The sequence below is a fragment of the Brassica napus genome, chromosome C2 (assembly GCF_020379485.1).
Source record: "Brassica napus cultivar Da-Ae chromosome C2, Da-Ae, whole genome shotgun sequence".
NCBI lineage: Eukaryota > Viridiplantae > Streptophyta > Magnoliopsida > Brassicales > Brassicaceae > Brassica > Brassica napus.
The window spans coordinates 14782671-14807220 of NC_063445.1; the positions used below are offsets into that span (position 1 = coordinate 14782671).

Here is a 24550-nt window from a genome sequence, read left to right on the forward strand (position 1 = left end):
CTCATGAGCTTCACGGAGAGGGCTGTGAGGTGGAGCTGTTGAGCGCTGAGTAAAGTGGTAGCGAGGAGGGCCATAGATGGGGGGTAGCAGATTTCTCTTGTGTAGCAGCACTTGTTTCAGCTCTTACACTACCTCTCACTCCACCTCTCCTTCTTCTAGGAGCAGTCACATGATCTATAGGGCCATGGGGTTCAAAGAACTCTGATTCAGCTATGTTGAAGTGGATGATCCCCGGATTCTCTATGTTTGTGAGCTCTCTATTTGGAAGCAGCAACTCAACCTTCTCATGATACCTCCCACCAATGTAAGTAGCAATCCTCAAATAAGGAGCATCAATGAATGATGGTCCATTGGGATCATTCTCCAAGTTCACACCATTGGCTATTAGCAGGGGGGTTATCAAACCACCAATTCCAAGCTGAGGAGATGAATCAGTTGTAGTCCAAGCCCAATCCTTGTAGTACATGAGGCGCTCCACAAAGAGACCAACCATTCCGAAGTCTTCGAAAATGTTAATTGTGGGAAACGTCATGTCATCAATCTCTTCAAACTCCTCAAGCTGTTCAGGTGTAACATTATCTCTAACAGCTCGGTAGAGTAACCTCAACTCTTCTTCATTGACTGTCCCCGGTTCCTTTCGAGGATAGAGTGTGTGGACGAGTATCCTGTGAAGATAGCGCACTGCTGGATGTCTGATGGCTGAGTTCTTGTCATGACCAGTAGCATGCGGATTGCCACTTATCACTCTCCAAACACCTGTAGGGAGCTTGTTGAATCTTGGGAGAGTTGGATCTTCATTGTCCTCTATCCCCATCATTGCTCCTATGTCTTTGAAACTCATGTAATGAGTCTTTGAAACTCATGTAATGAGTCTTTCCATTGACCTTAAACTTTATCTTGCCCCACCCTTGTCTCACATGCTCAATTTCATGGAAAGTAGCTTCAAGAGTTGCAAAGAATTGACATGAAACTTCCACATAAGTAGGGTAGGCCATGGAATAGAAGCTCTCCATCTTCATGTGCTGCAGCATTGTCCTAACATTTCCTTCGATTCCTAGCTCTTCCATCATTTTTGTGTCAGCGAAGCGTGTTGGAACCCAAGCAACACCTTTAGCCAAGTGATGGTATAACTCATCAACAGTTGGTGTCTTGCTCATGTCCCTTTCAACAGCAATCTCCTTTCCTTTAGACATCTTGGCTTTTTTTGAAGGAGCTGCTCTTCTTCTCCTTCATCCCTAGAAGAAGATGTCACAGCTTTACCCGCTTTCTTCTCTCTTTCCTTTGCCTTCTTTGCAGCCAGAACTTGCTGTCTAGGTGTTCTCTCCACTCCTTGTTGGCTTGGCTCAGAAGGTTCTAGGGGCTTTCCTCTAAGTGCAGTTTCCCTCTTTGCAGCTGCTGCCTTCTTAGCCTCCATATCTGTTTTGTTTGTCTTTGTCATTGTACCTGTAACATTCAAACCTTGGTAGAGTATTAGCAAGAGGTACAAAAGAAGAGTAAAAATGAAGTTGCAAATGTGAATTCAATTAATTGAACAATCAGCTTTAGGCAAGACTATCACATTTCAACATCAATAGAGAATTAGGTCTAACTGATAGAGTTATAAACAAAGAATCAAGCTTCTCAATGTTCTCAAGCATGAAAATGAAAATTAAGTATGTTTTCATTGAACAATTGTGCTCTAAATTGAGAAAACTTCCTAAGCAAACTCTAAAACATCCAAATACCTCAATCCAAACAACATTCAAACTCAATGTGGACAATTTCGAAAATTTCCAAATCTCATGAACCCTAATTTTTCAATTTCGGATTCAACTCAATTCTACCATGAAATTAGCAACCCAACACGATATATAAGCTTTCTCTAGTCAAATTCACAAGAATCAAGCAAGAAATTAAGCTAAACTCGAGTTTTAATTTCTAGGGTTCATGAACCCACAAAATTTATCTTTGAATCTATATACCTTGCGTGGACTAGAATGAAAAGATGAATTGATTCAAGAAAATAGACTATAGGGGCGAAAGCTTGGATTTAGAAACAGGAATGGGCGGATTTGGGGAAGATTTGAGTGAGTTATGGGGTTTTTGGAGTTGGGAAATTTGAGAGAGTATGTTTTTGTTTTGTGGAAAAGAGAGGAAAACGGGAGAGAGAGAGAGGTGAGAGCGCGGGGTAGGGTTAGGGGTAGGTCGGGTTGGGTCATCGGGTATGGGTCGGGTCGTCGAGTTTCGGGTCAAGAAATTATACCTGGGCGGTCGTGTAGCGACTTCGGTACCTCGCTGCCATACCCCGCTCCGAACTCTATTACATTTTGGATTTCGACACGTGACTCCCTTGGCCCGCTGCGTCTCCCCGCGCTGAACTGTCGTCCAAATCTTCGAGTTGTGGCGCGACGTCCAGACCCCGCTGCATCACCCCGCTCCAAACTCGATTATAAACTATGTTTTGACGAGCGTGTACCAGACCTCGCTGCGTCTCCCCGCGCTGAACCGTCAACAGATTCTGTAGTTACAGAGCGACTTCAGCACCCCACTGCCATCACCCCGCGCCAACTTTGGCCACCATTTTTTAATTTTGACGCGCGATTTCATCACCTCGCAACACTTGCTCGCTCCAGGTAAGCTCGAGCTGTCGACACGCAGAGCAACCTCTATACCTCGCTGCATCACCCCGCGCTGAGATGCTTCGAGTAGACCAATTTACAGCACGACGTGCTCACCACGTTGCCACACCCCACTCTAGTGCAATTTAACTGAAAACTGATCCTTCAACCTGCTGGTGACCGGTTTACCCACCAAACCTGATGTGAACTCGACCCACTGATCAAAAAGTCCTAAAACGAAATATGTACAAGGATAGTCATGAGATTTCCTCCCAAGTGAGCTTGTTTTAAGTCTCTATCTTGACTTTGTTCCCTTTTGGCTAGGCGGAGATGGGATCGGAGAGCGGAACCGAGATTCCTTCCTCCTCTGTTGTGGTTCCCATGTAGAGCTTAATCCTCTGCCCATTCACTGTAAAGTCTCCACCATTTTTGTTCCATAACACAATTGCTCTATATGGCGTAACTTCCTTGATCTTGAAAGGACCGGACCATCTAGACTTGAGCTTTGCGGGAAACAACTTTAGTCTAGAGTTGTAGCGAAGCACTTGATCTCCAGCACTGAACTCTCTCTTCAAGATCTTCTCATCATGAAAAGCTTTGGTTTTCTCCTTGTAGATCCTTGAGTTCTCAAAAGCATCCAGTCTAATCTCATCAAGCTCATTGAGTTGGAAAAGTCTCTTCTCCTTGGCACTCTTGATGTCAAAATTCAGCAACTTAACAGCCCACAATGCCTTGTACTCAAGCTCAACTGGTAGATGACAAGCCTTTCCATACACAAGGTGGAAAGGTGTGGTTCCCAAAGGAGTCTTGTAAGCTGTCTTATAAGCCCAAAGTGCATCATCAAGCTTGTCAGACCAATCTTTCCTTTTAGTTCTCACAATCTTCTCTAGGATAGATTTGATTTCCCTATTGAAGATCTCAACTTGCCTACTTTTCTGAGGATGGTAAGGTGTTTCCACCTTGTGCTTCACACCTTTCTTCTTGAGAAGACCTTCAAATAGCTTGTTGATTAAGTGAGAGCCTCCATCACTGATCACAACTCTTGGAACTCTAAACCTTGGAAAGATGATGCTTTTGAACATCTTGATCACCACTCTAGAATCATTGGTGGGACTTGCTACAGCTTCCACCCACTTGGAGACATAGTCAACAACTACAAGGATGTACTTGTTGCCAAAAGAAGATGAGAATGGTCCCATGAAATCAATATCCCACACATCAAACACCTCCACTTCTAGAATTGGATTTTGAGGCATCTCATTCCTTTTGGTGATGTTCCCTCTCCTTTGGCATGAATCACACTTAGAGACAAAGTCTTGAGTGTCCTTGAACATATGAGGCCACCAAAACCCAGCTTGTAACACCTTTGAAACAGTCTTGAAAGTAGCAAAATGACCTCCATAGAATGATCCATGACAGTGTGTAAGGATCTCATCAACTTCTTCTTTAGCTACTACTCTTCTATAGAGTTGATCTCTACAAAGTATGTAGAGGTAAGGCTCATCCCAATAGTATCTCTTCACATCTTTGTAGAACTTCTTCTTGGCATATCCCTCAAGACCCAATGGCTCTCTTCCACAAGCTAAGTAGTTCACCAAATCAGCATACCAATGACCTTTCTCTTCAGTTCCTTTCTCCTCTTCAAACTTCTTTCCAATTTCACAAACTGCTACTACTGCTCTAATAGCCATGATCTGTTCTTCTGGAAGCCCTTCATCAATGGGGATCCCACACTCAATCTTCAGTCTAGACAAGTGATCATCTACACCATTCTCAACTCTTGGCTTGTCCTTGATCTCAAGATCAAACTCTTGTAGCAGCATAATCCACCTAAATAGTCTTGGTTTAGCATCTTTCTTGGCCAAAAGGTGTCTCAATGCAGCATGATCAGTGTAGACTATCACTTTTGACCCAACCAAATAGCTTCTGAACTTCTCAAAGGCATAGACAATGGCTAACAACTCCTTCTCAGTTGTAGCATACTTCATTTGGGCTTCATCAAGAGTTCTACTTGCATAGTAGATCACATGAGTCTTCTTGTCTTTCTTCTGACCAAGGACAGCTCCCACAGCATAATCACTAGCATCACACATGATCTCAAAGGAGAGATCCCAATCCGGTGGCTGCACAATGGGGGCACTAATCAGCTTGTCCTTCAACTTCTTGAATGCTTCTAGACACTCCCAATCAAAGTTGAATGCATCTTCCTTGCATAGAAGCTTAGTCATTGGTATAGCTATCATGGAGAAGTCTTTGATGAATTTTCTATAGAATCCAGCATGACCAAGGAAGCTTCTAATGTCTTTCACTGTCTTTGGTGGAGCTAACCCAACCATCACTTCAATCTTAGCCTTGTCCACCTCAATCCCCTTCTCTGAAATCTTGTGTCCAAGCACAATCCCTTCTTTAACCATGAAGTGACACTTCTCCCAGTTCAGCATAAGGTTGGTGTCTTCACATCTCTTTAGGACCCTGCACAGATTGGACAAATAAGTAGAAAACGAAGATCCGTAGACAGAGAAGTCATCCATGAACACCTCCACAACATCCTCTATAAGATCAGAGAAAATAGACACCATGCACCTTTGGAAGGTGGCTGGAGCATTACATAGCCCAAATGGCATCCTTCGATAAGCAAAGGTACCATAAGGGCATGTAAAAGTCGTTTTCTCTTGATCATTTGGATGTATGGGGATTTGGAAGAACCATGAATACCCATCAAGAAAACAATAATAGGGATGATTTGCAAGTCTCTCTAGCATTTGATCAATGAATGGCAATGGAAAATGATCCTTTCTAGATGTTGAGTTAAGTTATCTATGCACATCCTATGTCTCGTTATTGTTCTTGTTGGAATTAGTGCATTCTTATCATTTTTAACCACAGTTATTCCACCATTCTTTGGGACAACATGCACGGGAGACACTCATTTGCTATCTGAAATAGGATAGATTACACCTGCATCTAGGAGTTTTAGAATCTCTTTCTTAACAACATCTTTCAAGTTGGGGTTCAACCTTCTTTGATGTTCTATAGAAGTCATAGATTCATCCTGTAGATGCATCCTATACATGCATAAAGAAGGTGATATCCCTTTAATATCATCTAGTGAGTAGCCTATTGCATTTCTATACTTTTTATGTTCATTCAAAAGTTTAGACAATTCGTTTTCATTCAGTTCACTACTCACAATGACAGGATATGCCTCATTAGGTCCAAGAAATGCATACCTTACACCAAGGGGAAGAGGTTTAAGCTCCACTTTTGGTACTTTTAGTTCACTCCAATCATCTTCTTGGAGGTTCTCTTGTTGATCAACTGAGGCAGCATGATGAACTTCTTGTGGAAGTTCTATGAAGTTGTCTTCTCCACTTTTCTCTTTGTGGCAGTCTAGCATCCTCACATACCTTGCACTCTCCTCATCTTCAATCAATTGAGTCTCTCTATCAACTGTTAGGGCATGTTGAAGAGAGTCCTCAATAACTAATTCCTCCAAATACTCTTCAGCTAAAGCTTCCATCTCCTCAATGTAGAATGCTTGGCTTTTGGTAGTGGGCTTCTTCATCACCTCCTTGATATCAAAATGCAGGATGTTCCCTTTGCCAAGATGAAGATCAATCTTCCCTTCCTTAACATTCACAACAGCTCCTTCTGTAGCCAAGAAAGGTCTCCCCAATATCAAAGGATCTGTTGGTTCTTCATCCATCTCCAACACCACAAAATCTGTAGGAATCTCACAATTTCCAACCATAACAGGGAGATCTTCTAGGATACCAATGGGAATCTTCACTGAGAGATCAACTAGCACAAGAGAGAGTACACTTCTTGTATTGTGTAAATCCGAGCCTTTTAGCAATGGAGAGAGGCATAAGGCTCACACTTGCTCCCAAATCACATAGACACTTCTCAAAAGCCAATTGCCCAATGGCACAAGGTAGAGTGAAGCTTCCTGGATCTTCAAGCTTCTTGGGGATGGTTAACTGCTGTATAATGGCACTGCATTCATGGGTGAGAACTACCATCCCTTCCATCTCTTTCTTCTTCTTGGTTACAGCATCTTTTAGGAACTTGCTGTATTGAGGCACTAGCATGAAGGCATCAATAATGGGCATGGTGATATGAACTTCACTCATTTGCTTCTCAAACAAGGCCTTGTATTTCTCCAAAAGCTATCTCTTGAATCTACCAGGGAAGGAAAGTTTTGCTTCACATGGAGGAGGAATGAATGGAGCTCCTTTTGATGAAGTAGCAGCTTCATTCTTGTTCACAACTTTCTTCTCTTCTCCAACCTTTCCTTTCCCTTTAGCTTCAACTATCTTCTCCAAGATTTCTTCATTGGTTTTCTCATCCACAATAACCACATCATCATCCACATTGATGACCACCTCCCCATCTTGCTTCTCATTATCCCTAGTGAGAGTTCTAGGAGGCAATTGTTTACCACTCCTTAGGGTGATGGATTTCATTGTCTCCTTGGGGTTTTGCTCAGAAGTTCCGGGAAGTGATCCCATAGGACGTTTGGAGTTACTACTCATTGAAGCAAACTGGTTCTCCAAAGCTTTGAAGTTGGAAGCAAGGTTTGAGAACTTGTTGTTGAGATCATTGTAGCTTCCATCAACTTTGGTGTGAAGGTTCTTCAGCTCATATTCAATGTGCTTCTCACTTCTAGTTGAGACTCCAAGATTTGTTTCAGCATTGTATCAGTGCTACTCTCTTGTGTAGTAGAGGTAGAGGAGCTGACTTGACCTTGTGTAGACTGATTTCTTTTGGAGGGGAAGCCTTGAGAGTAGTTTTGTCTAGCTTGGTAACCACCTTGTTGGTTGTTGTTGTAGAAAGGCTTTTGTTGGTAGTTGTTGTACTGAAAGTTAGGCTCCTTCTTGTACCATGTCCCATTAGCATTCACAAAGCACAACTCTTCTTGACCTTCTAGACCATCAACTTCATTAACCACAACAGTCCCTTCTTGTTTCTTCTCACCAACAAAGTTCACCTTCTCTTGTTTAGCTCTATCCAAGAGAAGCATATCCATCTTTTCTTGTAGAGCCTTTAACTCTCTCTTGGTGTTTGTATCATCACCTCCACTGCCTCTGTTGCTTCTATCATGCTCATCACTGTAGACTGAATCACTCTTAGCCATGTTCTCTACAAGCTCCAAAGCATCTGCTTCACTTCTTCCCAAGAAGAAACCATTGCTAGCAGTATCAAGCTGACTTCTAAACTTGGGCAAAGCACCTCTGTAGAAAGTACTAAGCAAACTCTCCATATTGAAGCCATGATGAGGACATTGAGAGATGTAGTTGTTGAACCTTTCCCATGCTTCTCCAAAGCCTTCAAGATTCCGTTGATGAAATCCAGAGATCTCATTCCTTAGCTTAGCAGTTCTTGAAGTAGAGAAGAACTTGGTGAAGAAGGCTTTCTTGCACTCATCTCATGTGGTGATTGAATCTCTTGAAAGGCTCTTCTCCCATGTGTGAGCTTTGTCTCCCAAAGAGAATGGAAACAACCTTAGCTTGAATGCATATTCAGAGACACCATTGATCTTTGTAGTTCCACACAGCTTATCAAAGTTATCCAAGTGGTCTAGTGGATCTTCCAAGGCAAGACCATGGTACTTGTTGCCCTGGATCATGTTTATCAAGCTTGACTTGATCTCAAAGTTGTTGTTTTCCACAGCTGGTGCTCTGATGCCAGTTCTATGCCCATGGATATTGGGCTCATCATGTGTGCCACTAGCTCTAGCTTGGCGTTGTGGGTGTTGTGGCCTAAGGTTGTCAGCTCCTTGGCCATTTCCCACTCCATCTTGAGGCTGATTCTGATGTTGATCCATCATAAATCCCAATCTGTCTAAGTGAGCATGTTGCTCTTCTTCTCTTCTCCTCCTTGCAATATCCCTTTCAAGTGCTCTAATATCTTCAACTCTTGGAACTATGTCTGTTGGACCTCTGCTCCGCAAGTTCATGCACCTGAGATACAAAAGGCTAGGAAAGAGAATCAGTAACTAGATATAAGAAAATAAAATTTAGTCTCAAGCAAGAACTAAATCTCAATGTCAAAATCAACTTAGAATTGGCAACGGCGCCAAATTTGAAATGGACTTTTCAAAGGGTCAAATAATCAAATCATTATAGTAATTAATATATCAATCCATTTCTAAGAGTCTTGAATCAAAGAGAATTCAGGTTTTCAATTAAGCTAAATGCAATCAATAAGATGAGTTTATTCAATCAAACTAACAAGTTTCAAGAACAACTAACAAGCAACTTTCAATCAAATAGATAAAGGAGGAATCATGGACACAAGATTTTGATTTCAGATGACTAAGATTTAATCTAAAATGGCAAGGTTTCAATCAACACATTTTCCTAAGTCTAGATATCAATTCTAAGCAAGTTCTCTTCCAAGATAAAAACTCATTTACTCTCATGATCAAACATCAAATTCCTTTGGTTTGTGTCAATCAAGCAATCATTAAGAATGTATCATTCAACTTTCCTAACTCCCCTAACATCAAATCCCTTTGGTAGGGTAAGCTAAGAGCATGTTGAGTTGGCTCAGACATTTCATCGAACACCTTCCGGGTAATGAAATGTCTAGAGTTCTAAACCCGAATGGCCAACTCTAGCTTAGCTAAACATTCTAGATCATCACTTAATCATCCTAACCCATGAATCCAAAGATGACTACTCACTCATTATCATGGTAAACACTAGATCATTATTTGATCTAAGTCTAAACATGATTAATGATCAAAGCAATCAAGTAAACACAAGAGAAATTGATCAAGATTAGATCTTTCACCTAAGGTGGCATTTTGATTAGATAAAAAACAAGATAAGATCCTAACATTAGGTTTAGAGAGTATTCATATGACTTATAAAACCTAATGGACTCAGTCAACAACCTGAAAGGCCCAAATAAAACATAAATTTTTGATCAGAAGAAATACACGCCACGGGTACAATAGGTCGCTCCGCCCACTACAGGAAATTGGGGTAGTGATAGCATAATATAGTAGCGTTTAAGTGTGTTTTGCTACGATTTATATTTTAGTAGCGTTTTGCTTTTTCTAAATGCTACTGATAAGTTTTCAGAAAAACGAGTTTCTCGCGTTTAGTTATCAATAGCACTTTTTTGAAACAAACGCTACCTATGTGAAGCACGGAAACGTAATTAGTTTGAGCGCCTAAGACTTATCGAAAATTAGAAGCCATTTTCAGACTCCCTCCATAGAAGCTTCATGAACCATTCTTTCCCTCTAACTCTCATTTTTTTCAGATTCCCTCCATCGAACTTTCAGTCTCCATTGAACTTTCAGTCTTCATCTTTTTCTCCCTCTCGTTTCAATCTCCTCCTCTAAACTTTCAGTTTTTGAGATTTCTGTCACTCTCCTCCTTGGTAGCCGAAGAATAAGCTCTAATTAAGGTTCGTCAATCTTAGCGATTGTTCATTCTCGTTATTTAGGGTTAGAGGGTTTAGATTCGTCGAGCTAATTTCATGCTTCTTTCTTAAAAAAATTAGGGTTCTTTTTTTCTGTTTCTCGATTTTTGTTCTATTAGATTCTGATTCTCGAAAACCATCTCGATTTTTTGCATTGACACTGTGAAATTGGAGCTGTAATATGGACAAGTCCTGGGTTTGGCTTCCAAGGTATGTTCAAATCTTTTACGCTTGACTATTTCGTAAATGCAAATTAGTTTTTGCAATTGAAGTTTATTTAATCTTTTATGCTTGCTTGATATATTACAGGGCCAGCAATGATTATGAAAAGGGGGCAACTGATTTCGTGAATAAGTCAGCGTTGAGGTTGGGTAATCCTCTTCAAATCTCATGTCCCTGTGTCGACTGTCGGAACATGTGTCACCAAAATCTCAACACAGTCGTGGAGCATTTAGTCATAAGGGGGATGGATAAGAAGTACAAGAGGAATGATTGTTGGAGCGTTCATGGAGAGATAAGAAAGACGCAGACAGATGAGTTTGAAAGTGTTGACCACTTAGAAGCATACGAGTTGTTTAGAACTGCATTCTCTGTTGCTGAAGACAATCCACAAACCGGAGAGCAACCAGAAGTATTTAAAGGTGAAGAAGACTCTGAGTTCAAGAAGAAATTGCAGGATGCAGAAACTCCACTCTACTCCAGCTGTCCCAACTACAGTAAGATATCTGCAATCATGGGATTGTATCACATAAAAGTTAAGAGTGGGATTTCAGAGAATTATTTTGATCAGATTTTGACATTGGTACAAGACATGCTGCCTCAAGGGAATGTCCTTCCAAAGTCCACAGGCGACATCAAGAAATTTCTGAAGATATTTGGGTTTGGTTATGATGTTATTCACGCTTGCAAGAATGATTGTATTCTTTTTCGGAAGCAGTATGAGGATATGGATAGCTGCCCAAGATGTGGTGCTTCAAGATGGGAAGTTGATAAGCGTACGGGGGAAAATAAGATTGGGATTCCAGCAAAGGTACTACGGTATTTTCCTATCAAAGAAAGACTGAAGCAGATGTTTAGATCAAAGAGGATGGCTAAGGATTTGCAATGGCATTTCAGCAATGGTAGTGAAGATGATACCATGCGACACCCGGTGGACTCACTGACTTGGGCTCAGGTTAATGATAAATGGCCAGAGTTTGCTTCTGATCCGAGAAACCTTCGCCTTGGACTATCTACAGATGGTATGAATCCTTTTTCCATTCAGAACACAAAGTACAGCACATGGCCAGTCTTCTTGGTAAACTACAATATGCCTCCCAGTCTGTGCATGAAGGCAGAGAACATAATGTTGAGTCTCCTCATCCCTGGTCCAGCTGCACCAAGCAACAACATCGACGTTTATCTTGCTCCATTGATAGATGATCTGATTGACTTGTGGAATGAAGGTATACAGGCATATGACTCATTATCCAATGAGAATTTCACACTCCGAGCTATTCTGTTGTGGACTATCAGCGACTATCCAGGTTTGGGGACACTTGCTGGTTGTAAAGTGAAAGGGAAACAGGCGTGTACTGTATGTGGAAAGGATACACCTTTCAGGTGGTTAAAATTTAGTCGAAAGATGGTTTATTTGGGCAATAGGAGACGACTGAGGCCAGGGCACCCTTACCGACGCCGCAAAGCATGGTTTGACAATACTGTAGAGGAAGGGACTGCAAGCAGAATTCAAACCGGATCTGACATATTTGAGATGCTCAAGGACTTGAAGAATGATTTTGGAAAACCTTTAGAGAAGAAAGGCAAGAAGAGAAAATCTACTGTGGATGAAGATGATGAGATTGGAGGTGAAGAATATGAAGAAGATACTGACCAATGGAGGTGGAAGAAACGGTCAATTCTATTCGACTTACCTTACTGGAAGGTAGTACTTTCTCAATATCACTGTGATTGAACTATATATATATATATATATATATATATATGTTTACCACGTTCTAACCGTTTCTAATTATTTCATGTATTAGGATATGCCGGTACGTCATAACATTGACGTAATGCATGTGGAAAAGAATGTGTCTGACGCCATACTATCCATGTTGATGCATAGTGCAAAGTCAAAAGATGGTGTTAAAGCTAGGCAAGATTTAGAAGATATGGGGATTCGCAGCTCCTTACACACTGAGGTACGTGGAAAAAGGACATACCTACCTCCAGCTTCTTATTGGTTGACGAAGGATGAGAAGAAGATATTTTGCAAGAGGTTATCTGAATTCAGAGGACCAGATGGCTATTGTGCTAATATTGCAAATTGTGTTTCCATGGATCCTCCTCAGATTAATGGTTTAAAGTCACATGATCATCATGTTCTTCTGCAAAACCTATTACCTGTTGCATTGCGAAAATTGCTTCCTAAAGGTCCTAGGATTGCAGTGACTAGATTATGCAACTTCTTCTGCAGACTGTGTCAGCGTGTGATTGATCCTGAAAAGCTACTGGAACTAGAGAGTGAGCTTGTTGAGACAATGTGTCAGATGGAGCGGTTCTTTCCCCCATCACTCTTTGATATAATGTTCCACCTCCCTATACATCTAGCTAGAGAGGCACGCTTGGGAGGGCCAGTACACTTTAGATGGATGTATCCATTTGAAAGGTAATATTATTTTGTTTACCTCTTTCAATATTATCTTTGTTGTGATAAATATTTGACAAGAGCTGTTATTTTTTTGATCTTTAGGTACATGAAAACACTTAAGTCCTACGTTAAAAATTTTGCACGACCAGAAGCATGTATGGCTGAGGGTTACATGGCAGCAGAATGTATTGCCTTCTGCATGGAATTTCTTCAAAAATCTGTACCAGTTAATCAACCTGCGAGTCGTAATGAAGATGTTGATTTAGATGATGACATCCTTGAAGGCCGTCCAATCCAGAGATCCAAAGATGTTCTACTTTCTGATAAAGAGCGAGACATCGCACATAGATATGTTCTAATGAACACAGCAGTTATGGAGCCATATATTGAGTAAGTGGATAAATTGAATACGTAATATTATGATTGTATATGTGTGTTTATATTTATTGTTACTGCTATGTCAGTATGCATTTGGAAGCGTTGCAAGAGAAAGATCCTCGTTGTCGGCAAAATCAGACTCTGTTATGGAAGTTACATGTGGAACAGTTTACACAATGGGTAAAGGATAAGGTATATGTAGCAGTGGACATGGAGTTTTCTTTACTCACTTTTATTGTTTTTAGCACTAACACCATCTTATCTCTGTTGTCATCAGATTTATTCTAACCCAGAGGAGCAGTCGAAAAAGCTAAAATGGTTAGCATTTGGACCAAGAAATTCAGTTGCAAGGTACAAAGGCTTAATCATCAATGGACATCGCTTTCAGATAGAGTCGCTAAAGAGGAAGACTCAGAACAGTGGGGTAGCATATGATGCTTTCAGTATGTGTAGATCGAGTGCAAAAGATAGTAAACATATGGCAGATATAGTATCCTACTACGGAGTGATAGAAGAGATTATACTACTCGACTACCATATGTTCCACGTCCCACTCTTCAGGTGTAAGTGGGCCAACAAAGGGCATGGTTTGAAGGTGGAAGATGGTTTTACGGTTGTGAACTTCCACTTAAGCCAAGCAGCATTCCAAAAAGATCCATACATTCTGCCGTCACAAGCAAAGCAAGTGTTTTATTCCAATGATGACTCTTCTGATTGGTCTGTGGTTATGAGGGCACCACCTAGAGGGTATCACGAGTTAGAGACAGAAGAAGAGTTTGCTGCTCCACCAGTATTCGTCGAGGAGAATGAAGATTTGGGAAATGATTGTTCTGATGATGAGAGTTTCTGTTGTAGGGATGATTGTGAGGGGGTCTTAGTTGTGGAGTAATAGGGATATGACTAGTAACTGGTTTTGGTTTGATATCTGGATATGACTAGTAACTGTTTTTTTAACGTTAGTTACAGGATAAAGATAATGGAGTACGGGATGATTCAACGTCGCAGTAAGCGCCAACGAGGACTAGATGCTAGCGTTGAACCACTTAAGTCTGGGAAGAAACGCACGTTATTGAATGCAAGTGTAGACGAAGAGCAAACAAACATCAAGCAGAGCATCATACAGAAGAAGAGCATCAAGAAGAAGAGATTCAAGAAGAAGAGCTTCAAGGAGAAGAGCAGCCAGAAAAGGACTTCAGAAAAGATAAAGAAAAAACTCCAGAAGCTGCAGAGGACGAACATAACTCAAAGCCGAAGTCAAGGAGAGGAAGAGGACCAACCAGATTGAGTAGAGTTGCTAAAAATCCTGAGGATAAGATCGACATTGAATTTAACACTCTCGGTGAGCATATTGGAGATGGCTCAGTGCTACTTTCATCCTTTCTGGGTATTCTTGTGAGAGAGCATGTACCAGTTTTTACTCGAAGACTGGAGGCAACTCGATGAACTTACAAGAGACACAATGTGGGAGGAAATTCAGGTATTATTTAATGTTTATACAAGTAACCAGTAGCATGACATGACAATGATAAGTGATAATTTCTGATTTTTTTGTAGGCAAGGTTCAACTTGAAAGAACAATGGCAAAAGGATGCTATTATAAAACAAATGGGTGGTCTCTTCAGGGCATCAAAATCACGGCTGGTGGCCAATATCCGTGCTATAAGTAGCAGGGAAAAAATTATTAACTTAAAACCAAGCAATATTCCCTCTTTGGCAACTTGGCTAAATTGGGTGAAGAGCAAGAAAGGAGAAGATTTTAAGGTTGCTTATGTATACATATTTTCTCTAATGTTATGTGTGTGTATAGAGACAACGAAGCCTAATCTTTGGTTTTCTTTTGAAGAAAACAAGTGCCCACTTCAGGGAATTGCGTAGGAGTCAGATCCCGCACACTACAGGACGCAGAGGAATGGTTCGTCTAACTCATAAAATGGTATGTTTCTGTCATATAAAGTGTACAAGATCTGTAGTGAATTAAATAGCCTAATCTGGCATTTTCTGTTTCTGGTAATTGTAGAAGAAGCAGAGCAAGGAGCCTGAAAAGGTTACTAGAAGTAAGGTTTGGATTGAAGCACACACACATAAAGATGGGAGACCCGCGAGACCAGAATTTGAAGAAACCATTGTGAGCAATAAACTTCTCATGTGATGTCTTACTATATTTATATTCTCTAACTCATATCACATATTTGAAACAGGAAAAAATCAAAACAATTGATAGTGAGCTCGACTCCACTGCTAGCACGAATATTAAAGAAGATGCTGTGAGTAAAGTCTTAGGACAAGACAGACCAGGAGAGTTAGAGGTCTAGGCCGAGGGATTACTGCATCAAAGTTAGCTATATTGGCAGCTAGAGACACACACGTCATGAAGCTTGAGGCCAAACAAGCAGAACTAGTGGATGTAGTTCGTGGCTTGCAGGAACAACTTCATAACTTGACTGAATCAAGGAGAGTTGAAGTTGGGTCTACCTCTGAAGTGAATACTGATGTTTACAAAGGGGGCCGTGGATGTCAGATTTTGGATTGGTGTGTAGAGGAAGAGGTTGTTTGGGGAAGGAGAGTTTGTTTCATCTGACGCAGCGTACAAGATTGGACGCATTCCAATAGGTCCTAACACGGCTGCTATTATTGTCAAGTCATATGAGGAGCAAGAAGCAGGGCCACTATGGAGGCCTTCAGTAACTGTCAGAACACTGAGGCAAGCTGTTGGACAAGTTATCGCATGGCCAGTAGATAGGTTCATATTGGACAGTGAAATGGACTCTCCAACTCATAAGACTGCTGGTTCTGCGGTATGTATTTCTCGGTCTCTTTTGTTAAATTGTATGTGAAACTGAAAGTTGAATTATTACTTCTTTTTTTCTACTAAGGTGACAAGTGATGATAAGATAAACATATATGATTGGAATTCAACTGGTGTAATTGTTGCTGAGGGTCGTTTGTGTTCGACGGACCCAGATGATCTGGTAAACGACATCCCACTAGGTCCAGGTGCTGCTATTGTGAAGGTTGATGTGGCAGTTGTTGAAGATGCATATCAATGGAGACCAGTTTCTGATGAAATGTTTCTGATGAGTCATGCAGTTAAGATGAAAATCTCATGGCCTCAAAATAAGATTCAACAGATTAGTCAGCAAGCCATGAAGGAGACGATATCAAAGAATAGCTCTCCCAAGGTAATATTCTAAAGCCTCTCAGTTTTAAAGCTTAAATAATTAATTTCTGTGTTTATTGCCATTTGATGAACTGTCTCTAATTGTCATTTCTAGAGTGTAAGTCACAGCTCTGATAGCAGCAAAAGTGGTAAAAGAAGTGCATCCTCTTAGATTGCAAAGGGTCTGGCAATAAGGTGGCTGAAGGTAGAGTTTTTTCAACCGATCCAGAAGCTAAAGTTCATTTTGTCCCCTTGGGTCCCAATGCAAGCAAGGTATGGGTCGATGTCGTTAAAATTGGAGAAGCACCTGTTTGGAGAGGAAATTCAGAGATTCAGTTCATTGATGATGCTTTAGGTGTTCCAATAGCTTGGCCTAATAAATTTCTCATTATCTGTTGAATTAGAGAATGAACTTGTTGTTGGATATCTTTTTATGAATTATGTATGATACTTTGGCTTTTAATCTGATATTTTAGTGTTTTTAATTTCGTTAATTAAATTGCACCATACTGTCCTGGTTCTCGTTGTCCATAATATATAGCACATCAGTCAATAGCGAAAGTAATAACGCTACATTTACACAAAATTTGCAAGCATATAACTTTATAGTAACAAATAAATACCGCTATTATAAATAAAATAATTGCAGAGAAGAGCCGTTATCAAAGAATAAGATTACATAGCATTCTAAAAAACCGCTACAAAAAGTCTATTATTTTTGGTTGCGTGTTGGTTCATAGCGCTTCTAAGACCGCTACGATTTAAATCGGTAGCGCTTATCCGACGCTACTAATAAGGGATTTTCCTGTAGTGGCCAGATCGCTCCGCCAGGTCGCTCTCCATCTGGAGCGGGTTAGTCACCTCGCTCCAATATGTTTGCTTCACGTCTTCAAATCGCACGCGGGTTCATGACGTCTCTCCGCCAGGTCGTTCCACATCTGGAGCGGGTTAGTCACCCCGCTGCGGGACGTCGCTCTAAATGCCATCTTCACGTCTTCAAATCGCGCGCGGGTTCATGACGTCGCTCCACCAGGTCGCTCCACTTCTCGAAAGTTGTCGACGAGAGGTTGAGCTCAGAGCGGGTGCCTCACCTCGGTGCAAGAGGTCGTGCTGTCTTCGTTTCGTCTGGAGCGGGTGTCGTAGGTCGCTCCCGTAACTCGCTCCGGTGCTCTGCTCGCTCAAACAACATTTTCCATTCCCTTTTTGATCCCAAATGCTTACAAGTATCTCCTAGAACTCTAATGGACACTCCAACACCTGATAAAGACTTATGCAATGCAAAAAAAAACTAAAATGCATAATCTATAATCTAAATGATCAAAACATGCAAGAATGAAGAGTTAAAACAATACAAATGTGCACGATATCATATTTTTGAATCATCTTTTTAAATTTTTTTTATTATGCCAATTTTTGTTCTTCCTTTCTTCTCTTTAAAACGTGTTCCATAAATTTATACGATTTGGTGTTATCTTATCTTTTATAGGCTAAGTGCCGTTTTGTTTTCTAGACTTTATTTGTACAAGTCCAAAAGATAAGAAGAGAAAAAAAAACCTTTAAAAAATGTTTTCCCTCTTTTCCACCGAGTCACACACTCTTTTGCACGCCATGCTTTACATTTTGCTATAACTCAGCCATTCCATTAGAATAAGAGAAATAAAACATTATTGGTGTCTGCTGCACCTTTAACAAATATCCGCTCCGTTTCACCAGTTTTCATCATCATTGTTCAAGATTGGAGTGACTCCCCTCCATCTTGAGGGGACATATTAAAGAAATAATAATTATACTGAGTAATTATAATTTGATGTTCAGTCTCTCCAATCATATTTTTGATACAACCTCTATAGATATTTTAATTTATCATTAATATTTCATTCTCTGTAGTTACTCTAGTTATTTTCTTTACTTTGTATATAAATGTGTTTTACGTACATTGAATAAGATATGAGAGCAATACAATTCTTCAAACCTATCTCATCACATTATCATACTTCTCATATACAAAAGAAACTGAGGTACCATGGACAAAGAAAAGAAGAGGGACTTATTGATGATAGATTTGTTTCAGACAAGCAAATATAGGTTCAACATTTCGTAATGAAACAACAACACAAATATATTACAAACGAACATACACTATTATTGGAGAGAGAGTGCAAGGGAGTTGTGTTCTTGAAGAAATTAGACAAAACACAGTTCTACTCGGGAGCCTGGAAAGGCTTGAAATCCTTAAGACTTTGTATGAGTCCTTGCACAGATCCAGCAGCAGCAACGAGGGAGACGAGGAAACAAGCCCAGCTCAAGATTTTCAGCCATGTCCAAGTGAAAGAAAATTTCTTCATATTTTTCTGAGCAATATGCATCTCAATGGGAAAGTAAACAGTCAAAGGCCAAAAGGAAGCTGCTCCAATAAGACCCAAGAAATCGTTGAAGAAAGGGAAGATCATTGCTACAACAGCCGTAACTACAACATATGAAGTCCTCCAAACCAATCTAAACAAGCTGATACCAAAATCACCACCGCAAGGGACGTTCATTTGTACTCTCCTGTAATAAACTTGTATCTGGCCAACGTTTTGCACTCTGGCTCTCTACAAATTGGAAGATTGGCTGGCAAAAGACCTGATAGGCCCCAACAAGATGCACAGCGATGCAGACATTGGCAAAGTCGATTAGCCAGAAGGGCTCATAAAAACCAAAACCGGTTAGGAAATTTCCAGGCGCATTATTGCCAAAGGCAGCATAACCCACACACCCGCATAACATGTAAAAGAAGGTCGTTGTGGATACACCCACAAGGCTTGCTCTTTTCATGGCTTTGTTTTCTGATGGTGGACTTGCTTTTAAGGTGTCCTGCCATGGTTTAGAGATGAACGGTTGTACATACTTTAGTAGTGGTAGATCAAAACACACACAAAATGTAGTTCACTAAATCGTTTACAATTATCTGAAATGACAATACGTAATTGGTGACTTTAATGTTATTTAGTAGAGCTGGAAATTTTAATCTTTGCCCGCGGGCCCCGCTCCGTTTGACCCGCCGCGGGGCGGGTGCGGGTCGAACCAATTGAAATTTTTAAATCGCGGGTGCGGGTCGAGATTATTTTGAGCGGGGCGGGTGCGGGTCAGCCGAATTTGAGTCGCGGGTACCCGCCAACCCGCAAATTAAAAAAAAAACTTTTTTTTTTGAAAAAAAACATTTTCGTAAAATATGTAAAAACAATAAATATTTATATAATTTCAATTATAAATATATTATTTTAATAGTATTTTTTAAAAAAATAACTATTATATAAATAAAAATAATTATTTTTAATTAAAATAATTATTATATAATTAAAAAATAATTATTTTTAATTAAAATAACTATTTTTTAATATAATTAATATTACCCGCGGGTTTGGCGGGTTACCCGCGGGTTTTGGCGGGTCGGGTGCGGATATACAAGTTTTTGTTTGCGGGTTATGCGGATCGAGTTTTTGAATCAAAAAAATGATTCGACCCGCGGCGAGGCGGGGCGGGTCGGGGCGGGTCGGGGCGGGTTGACCCACGAACCCAGCACTATTATTTAGTCATAAATATAAAAGTATAAAATTAACTAAGTCAAGAGTTGATTAAATACATTTTTGATTAATTAGTTTTTGTTAGTTTTGTTTTTTTCCAATAAAATTCTACAATTCATATTTTTAGATTTTTTTTTTTACTTTTAAAATGAAATACATTAATTAAAGTTAGAATATTAATCTTTTGTATACAAAAGAAGCCAAAACATCAGTTGTAAACCGTACTCAAAGTTAAATCATTTTAAAAGTATTTATTGAATAAAAGCCTACTAGTTAGACTCTGGTTTCCTTTCCTCTCATGTTTTACTACAAATAATAATTCATCTGAAATGGCCTTTACTTTGTCACAAACCGACACACGTTTAAATTTCTTTTGGCTCTCTCTTATCGCTGTCTTTAAAACTCAGCTCTAAACATAATCCTTCCATTTCAGAAGTGTCAGTTTATGGCTAATTTTGTTTTAAACTGAGTTTAGTTTTAGAGTTGCAAATACAAAGTTTTAACATAAGTTTCAACTTTCAATTATAACCATATTTTCCGTTATATTAAATTATAAAAATATGGAGTATATTCAGGTCTGAGTATATTTTTATTTTTTCCTTAAATATACCATTTGTATTAGCTGAAACATTTAATAAGGGTTATAGTGAAAAACTAATACTCCTTTCTTAACAGGTGCGCGAGATGTTTAAAACATTTAAATTAAACGTTAAAGGTGACAACTTGCCTGTATCTCAATAAGTACGGTTGAGTAGGCATAAGCAAATGCGATATCTCCAACCGCTTGGAATGTTCTCCATACTTTCTCAGAACCAGTAAATCAACTCCGACCGTAACTCCTGTCAGGGCCGTCCTTGCGTGCACACCGCCACCTTTGTTTATTCTTAAACCATTAGGACTCACTTTTAAAAGAAGAAATTATTATAAGGATAAGAACGTATATTTATTTACCGGCCACTTTGGCGATGGAGGAGACCGATACCAATGGAGGCGTAAGAAAAGGACATTACGGCCGCTAGAATGGAGAGCCAAGAGAGATTGTGGAAATTTGGGATTTGGCTAAGTACAATTTGGATGCATGCGAATATGATCATGAAGGGAGTGTTTGAAGTGGAACATTTCACCATTATGTCCATTCTTGTGGAAACATTCGACCTCTTCACTGCCCGTTTTCATGAATTCTTAATTTTGTCATTTTAATTTTTTCTTTCTTTCGTACTTTAAAACCCATTCCTTAATAATTATAAATATAAAGTTCCAGACAAAAAAAAGAATTTATAAATTTAGAATACAAAATCTCAACAATCCTAAGAGATCTAACTTTTCACTTTGAAAATTTGAGCTCCTTTCGACTCCCACACTCAATAGAATTTAAATTTTATTACTCTGTACATATCAAATAACTTGTGACAAGAAAAACTTTTGTAGATATTATATATATCATCTTTACCTATCATAGCATTTGTTCTTTAAAAGGTAAAATTAATAATTATAAAAAAAGAGTTAGTCACCTGTCCTGACAAATATAAGTGGGTGAATGAAAATAGGTGAAAAAGGAGAGGCTGCTATTATTGACTATCATTCTGAAAGAAAGAATGAAAGCTTACACCATGCTAATCGACGCTGTGATTGTGTAGCCGATTGTTATTCCAATCAGATTCCCGTATTGAGCCAATCCACATAACATCACTTTTCTTCCTCCTATTTTTTCCATAGCATCAATAAACCTATATAAGTTATTTTCTTCTATATATAAATCATCGTTTTTGAGTTAAACAATGAACAAATTGTCTAAATAAGTCAAGTTGACGTTTTTTGACAGAGTTGAAAAAATAAAGACATTTTCCAAGATATACTATTTAGGTATTGGATTTGTAGGAGATGCCGATCTTATCCACCTTTAATTCTTATAGTTTTGATTACTACTCTTTTTCTTTTCGTTTTAGTTAGTTCTTAGATCTTCCATCACTGAACCATACTTTCCTTTTTTCTTGTTTTTTCTGTGAAAAGTGTTAAAGCTAAGAAAGAAAAAGGAAATTATAAATATTGAGCATTGTGGATGGGAGAGTATCATTACAAGTGGGATGGGAACAACGAGAAGACTCCAAGAGACGATGTTGAAAGAATGAAAGATCACATCGGATGGGAGTACTAAACATGTCAATTTCAAGACATATTTTCACATGATGTTTAATACAAAACATATATATATATATATATATATATATTATAAATATAATATAAAACCCACACATATATATATATGTATATATTTGAATAGATTTTGAATGAATATAAGTAAACTGTGTCTACTATAATACATAAGTTCGTCTCAGAATTTGTTTTCTTATTTTGAAAAGCGTTATTATATTATATAGGATAGTTAAAAAAAAAATACAGATAGTAAATATATTATAAGCAGCACGAATAAGGGGAATTTTTAAAATTTTAAAATAAAATGTTAAAAAGGTAAGTGACATGTGAAAGTTTCGCATAGTTGTGTTTAGAAAAACCTTAATTTACTAGACTTTGAAAATTCAAATCTTTGGCAACTCATCCATATTTAGGAAACGATAAAAACATATATTATTTTATCCCAAAGACATTTGAATAAAATCAAGTAGTACATAATAAATAATTAAATTAATTTTAGATATTTTAAATATATGTCAAATATTAATATGACACGTGATAGGTTTTCAGAGCTTGTTTTAAGAAAAAAAAGTCTTATTGCAAGATTATACAAATAGTGTTTAAAGATTATCTTCCTTGGCATATCTTCTTAATTTAGGAAATAATAAGCAAATAAGAAAATAGGAGTAAAAAGTAATTTAAAATTTTAAGAAGATAATCGCCCTAAAACCCAGAATTTTCAATGAAATAAAAAATGAAAATAAGTAAATTGTTTATAAAGATTGAAAACAAATGTCATAAAACAAGGTTACACGTCACAGTATCTGAAAACTTATATTTAAAAACTAATTTATATGAAATTTTAAATTTTGTTCATTTGTCAAGAAAAAATTACATTTACAGAAGAATAGTAACTGTGGATTAATTGCTATCGATTTTAAAAAAGTAAATTATTTATAAATTGTACATTTTAAATATAATTACTTTATTATGTAATAATACATATACAAATATATGTTGAAATACAACCTTTTAATATAGGAAGACCGGCTCTGAGCTAAAAATGTATAAAATGTAACTTTATTGATCATTCGGTGAATTATAAAAAAAGTCTAGACCAATTTATAAGTGAGAAGAAACTTTTTGAAACAAAATTCCATATATGGGTTGTGGAAAGAGTTCAGAATAAATAGCATAAATGAATTATTAGTATTGTCGTTAATAAAAAAAGAATTATTAGTATACAGCTGAGATTTTATATCTGAAGGATGTCTAAATATACTTCGCGATTACAACACAAAATAATAAATAAGAAAATAAGATAGTTGAGAAAAGGACCTAAGTAAGAGCGGACAACTTCCATGTAGGTATAGTTTCGTTTTCCAGTGACAGGATCCGGGGAACGATAACAGTCGGCAAGCATGGTTGATGTAAATGTTATGAGGATGAAGGAAAAAGCCATAAGTACGGCGGGTCCTGCCACCCATCCGAGGTGCAATTGCCCACGCCAGTGACAACACTCTGATCCTATCACCGCTGTTATTATATGGGCGCTCCCCGTCATCCAAGTCCCTATATGTTCAAATCAGCATACAAACCTCTACTTAAAAAACCAACACAGGTTTTCCTTTTAAAAGGATATTTATTCAACGTGTAAACGTTAACACTTCTCCTTTTAAAAGGATAATTATTCCACGTGTAAACGTTATAACTGCAAACAAAACAAAATGTTCATGTGTATTTTGCGCTTTCTTCTGTAATTAACAAAAATAGTGTAACGTGATAAATTTTATAGTCTCCGTAGGGGAAAAATCTTATCCTAGCATGCCAACACACCAGCAAAGAAAAACTGAGACTTATATGCACACATATACTTGCCCTTTTCATATGCATACATATGTGTTTATGTTGTATGTATCATGGCATATATATAAAAATAAAAATAGAACGCGGAGTAACCTGTTCTTTTCTGGCGTCCATCATCGTCAAAGTTTTTGTTCATATCGCCACTCTTGTGATCGGTGAAGCTTTGTTCAATGAACATGCTCTTTTTCTCCATAGATAGATTGCCTTTCTGCTATTATGTTTAAATAGGAAGAAGAGGCAAAGGTAGTTTTTTTATATGAAGTGTGAAGGACTCTACTCTTCCCACTTAAATAGACAAAGCACATTTCACGCCTAATCACTTTCCGTTTCGTGTATATAGAAATTCCTCTTTTCTTTTACTTTCTTTATTGTCTTTATCTGTAGTTGATATATATTTTATTTTGTGCCACGATTCCATGAGATCCATTAATGTTGAATGGATTGCTTGGAATCGATTTTTTCTTTTGTTAACAAATGAGATATGCTTAGTCTGTTTGACTCAATCGTTTAATTTAACAATGGTTATTGTAGGGGGTGTGTGTTGATTATAATTACCGAATCACAAATTAAATTATCATTTTTCTGTGTGCTGGGTGGGAGAATAATTATTACACACTATCGTGGCTTCTCCTATGTAGTTTCATGCATCTTTGGTTTCAAGGTCCACCACTTCCACATTTTTCTTCCAGCATTCATTTGATTAATAATGATGTATTTTCCTTAAGAATCCATTCAAATTTTCACCAATTACTTTAATCCTCTCTCAGTACCAATAACATTA

At 38.5% G+C, this 24550-nt stretch overlaps 3 protein-coding genes, 1 non-coding gene and 1 pseudogene across 4 annotated transcripts; 4 read left to right on the forward strand and 1 right to left on the reverse strand.

The window, feature by feature from the left end:
- Positions 1-7864: 7864 nt before the first annotated feature.
- Positions 7865-7971, forward strand: LOC125582670. The gene has a single exon (XR_007320126.1). It is a non-coding gene; the product is annotated as a small nucleolar RNA R71 (small nucleolar RNA).
- Positions 7972-10215: 2244 nt separating this feature from the next.
- LOC125582204 lies at positions 10216-11988 on the forward strand. Its single transcript, XM_048748776.1, has 2 exons — positions 10216-10244; positions 10344-11988. The coding sequence occupies exons 1-2, from the start codon at positions 10216-10218 to the stop codon at positions 11986-11988; spliced, it is 1674 nt and encodes a 557-aa protein (XP_048604733.1).
- On the forward strand, positions 11987-14450 carry LOC125581949. Its single transcript, XM_048748219.1, has 4 exons — positions 11987-12687; positions 12772-13059; positions 13134-13239; positions 13325-14450. Exons 1-4 carry the CDS (start codon positions 12065-12067, stop codon positions 13934-13936), a joined length of 1629 nt encoding a protein of 542 aa, XP_048604176.1. The 5' UTR covers positions 11987-12064; the 3' UTR covers positions 13937-14450.
- Positions 14450-16698, forward strand: LOC106442918. Its single transcript, XM_048748777.1, has 9 exons — positions 14450-14524; positions 14602-14808; positions 14891-14980; positions 15065-15172; positions 15246-15353; positions 15470-15526; positions 15585-15842; positions 15921-16226; positions 16320-16698. The coding sequence occupies exons 1-9, from the start codon at positions 14450-14452 to the stop codon at positions 16374-16376; spliced, it is 1266 nt and encodes a 421-aa protein (XP_048604734.1). The 3' UTR covers positions 16377-16698.
- Positions 16699-18236: 1538 nt separating this feature from the next.
- On the reverse strand, positions 18237-24068 carry LOC125574768 (annotated as a pseudogene).
- Positions 24069-24550: the final 482 nt, after the last annotated feature.

Excerpts from the sequence above, each read along its gene's own strand:
- LOC125581949 (XM_048748219.1), top strand. The coding sequence starts at position 12,065 with ATGCCGGTACGTCATAACATTGACGTAATGCATGTGGAAAAGAATGTG. Across the intron at positions 12,688-12,771 it reads TGGATGTATCCATTTGAAAG|GTACATGAAAACACTTAAGT; the intron begins GTAATATTATTT and ends TTTGATCTTTAG. Across the intron at positions 13,240-13,324 it reads CACAATGGGTAAAGGATAAG|ATTTATTCTAACCCAGAGGA; the intron begins GTATATGTAGCA and ends TGTTGTCATCAG.
- LOC125582204 (XM_048748776.1), top strand. The coding sequence starts at position 10,216 with ATGGACAAGTCCTGGGTTTGGCTTCCAAG. Across the intron at positions 10,245-10,343 it reads TCCTGGGTTTGGCTTCCAAG|GGCCAGCAATGATTATGAAA; the intron begins GTATGTTCAAAT and ends GATATATTACAG.
- LOC106442918 (XM_048748777.1), top strand. The coding sequence starts at position 14,450 with ATGTACCAGTTTTTACTCGAAGACTGGAGGCAACTCGATGAACTTACA. Across the intron at positions 14,981-15,064 it reads TTCGTCTAACTCATAAAATG|AAGAAGCAGAGCAAGGAGCC; the intron begins GTATGTTTCTGT and ends TGGTAATTGTAG. Across the intron at positions 15,527-15,584 it reads AAGTTGGGTCTACCTCTGAA|AGGAAGAGGTTGTTTGGGGA; the intron begins GTGAATACTGAT and ends ATTGGTGTGTAG.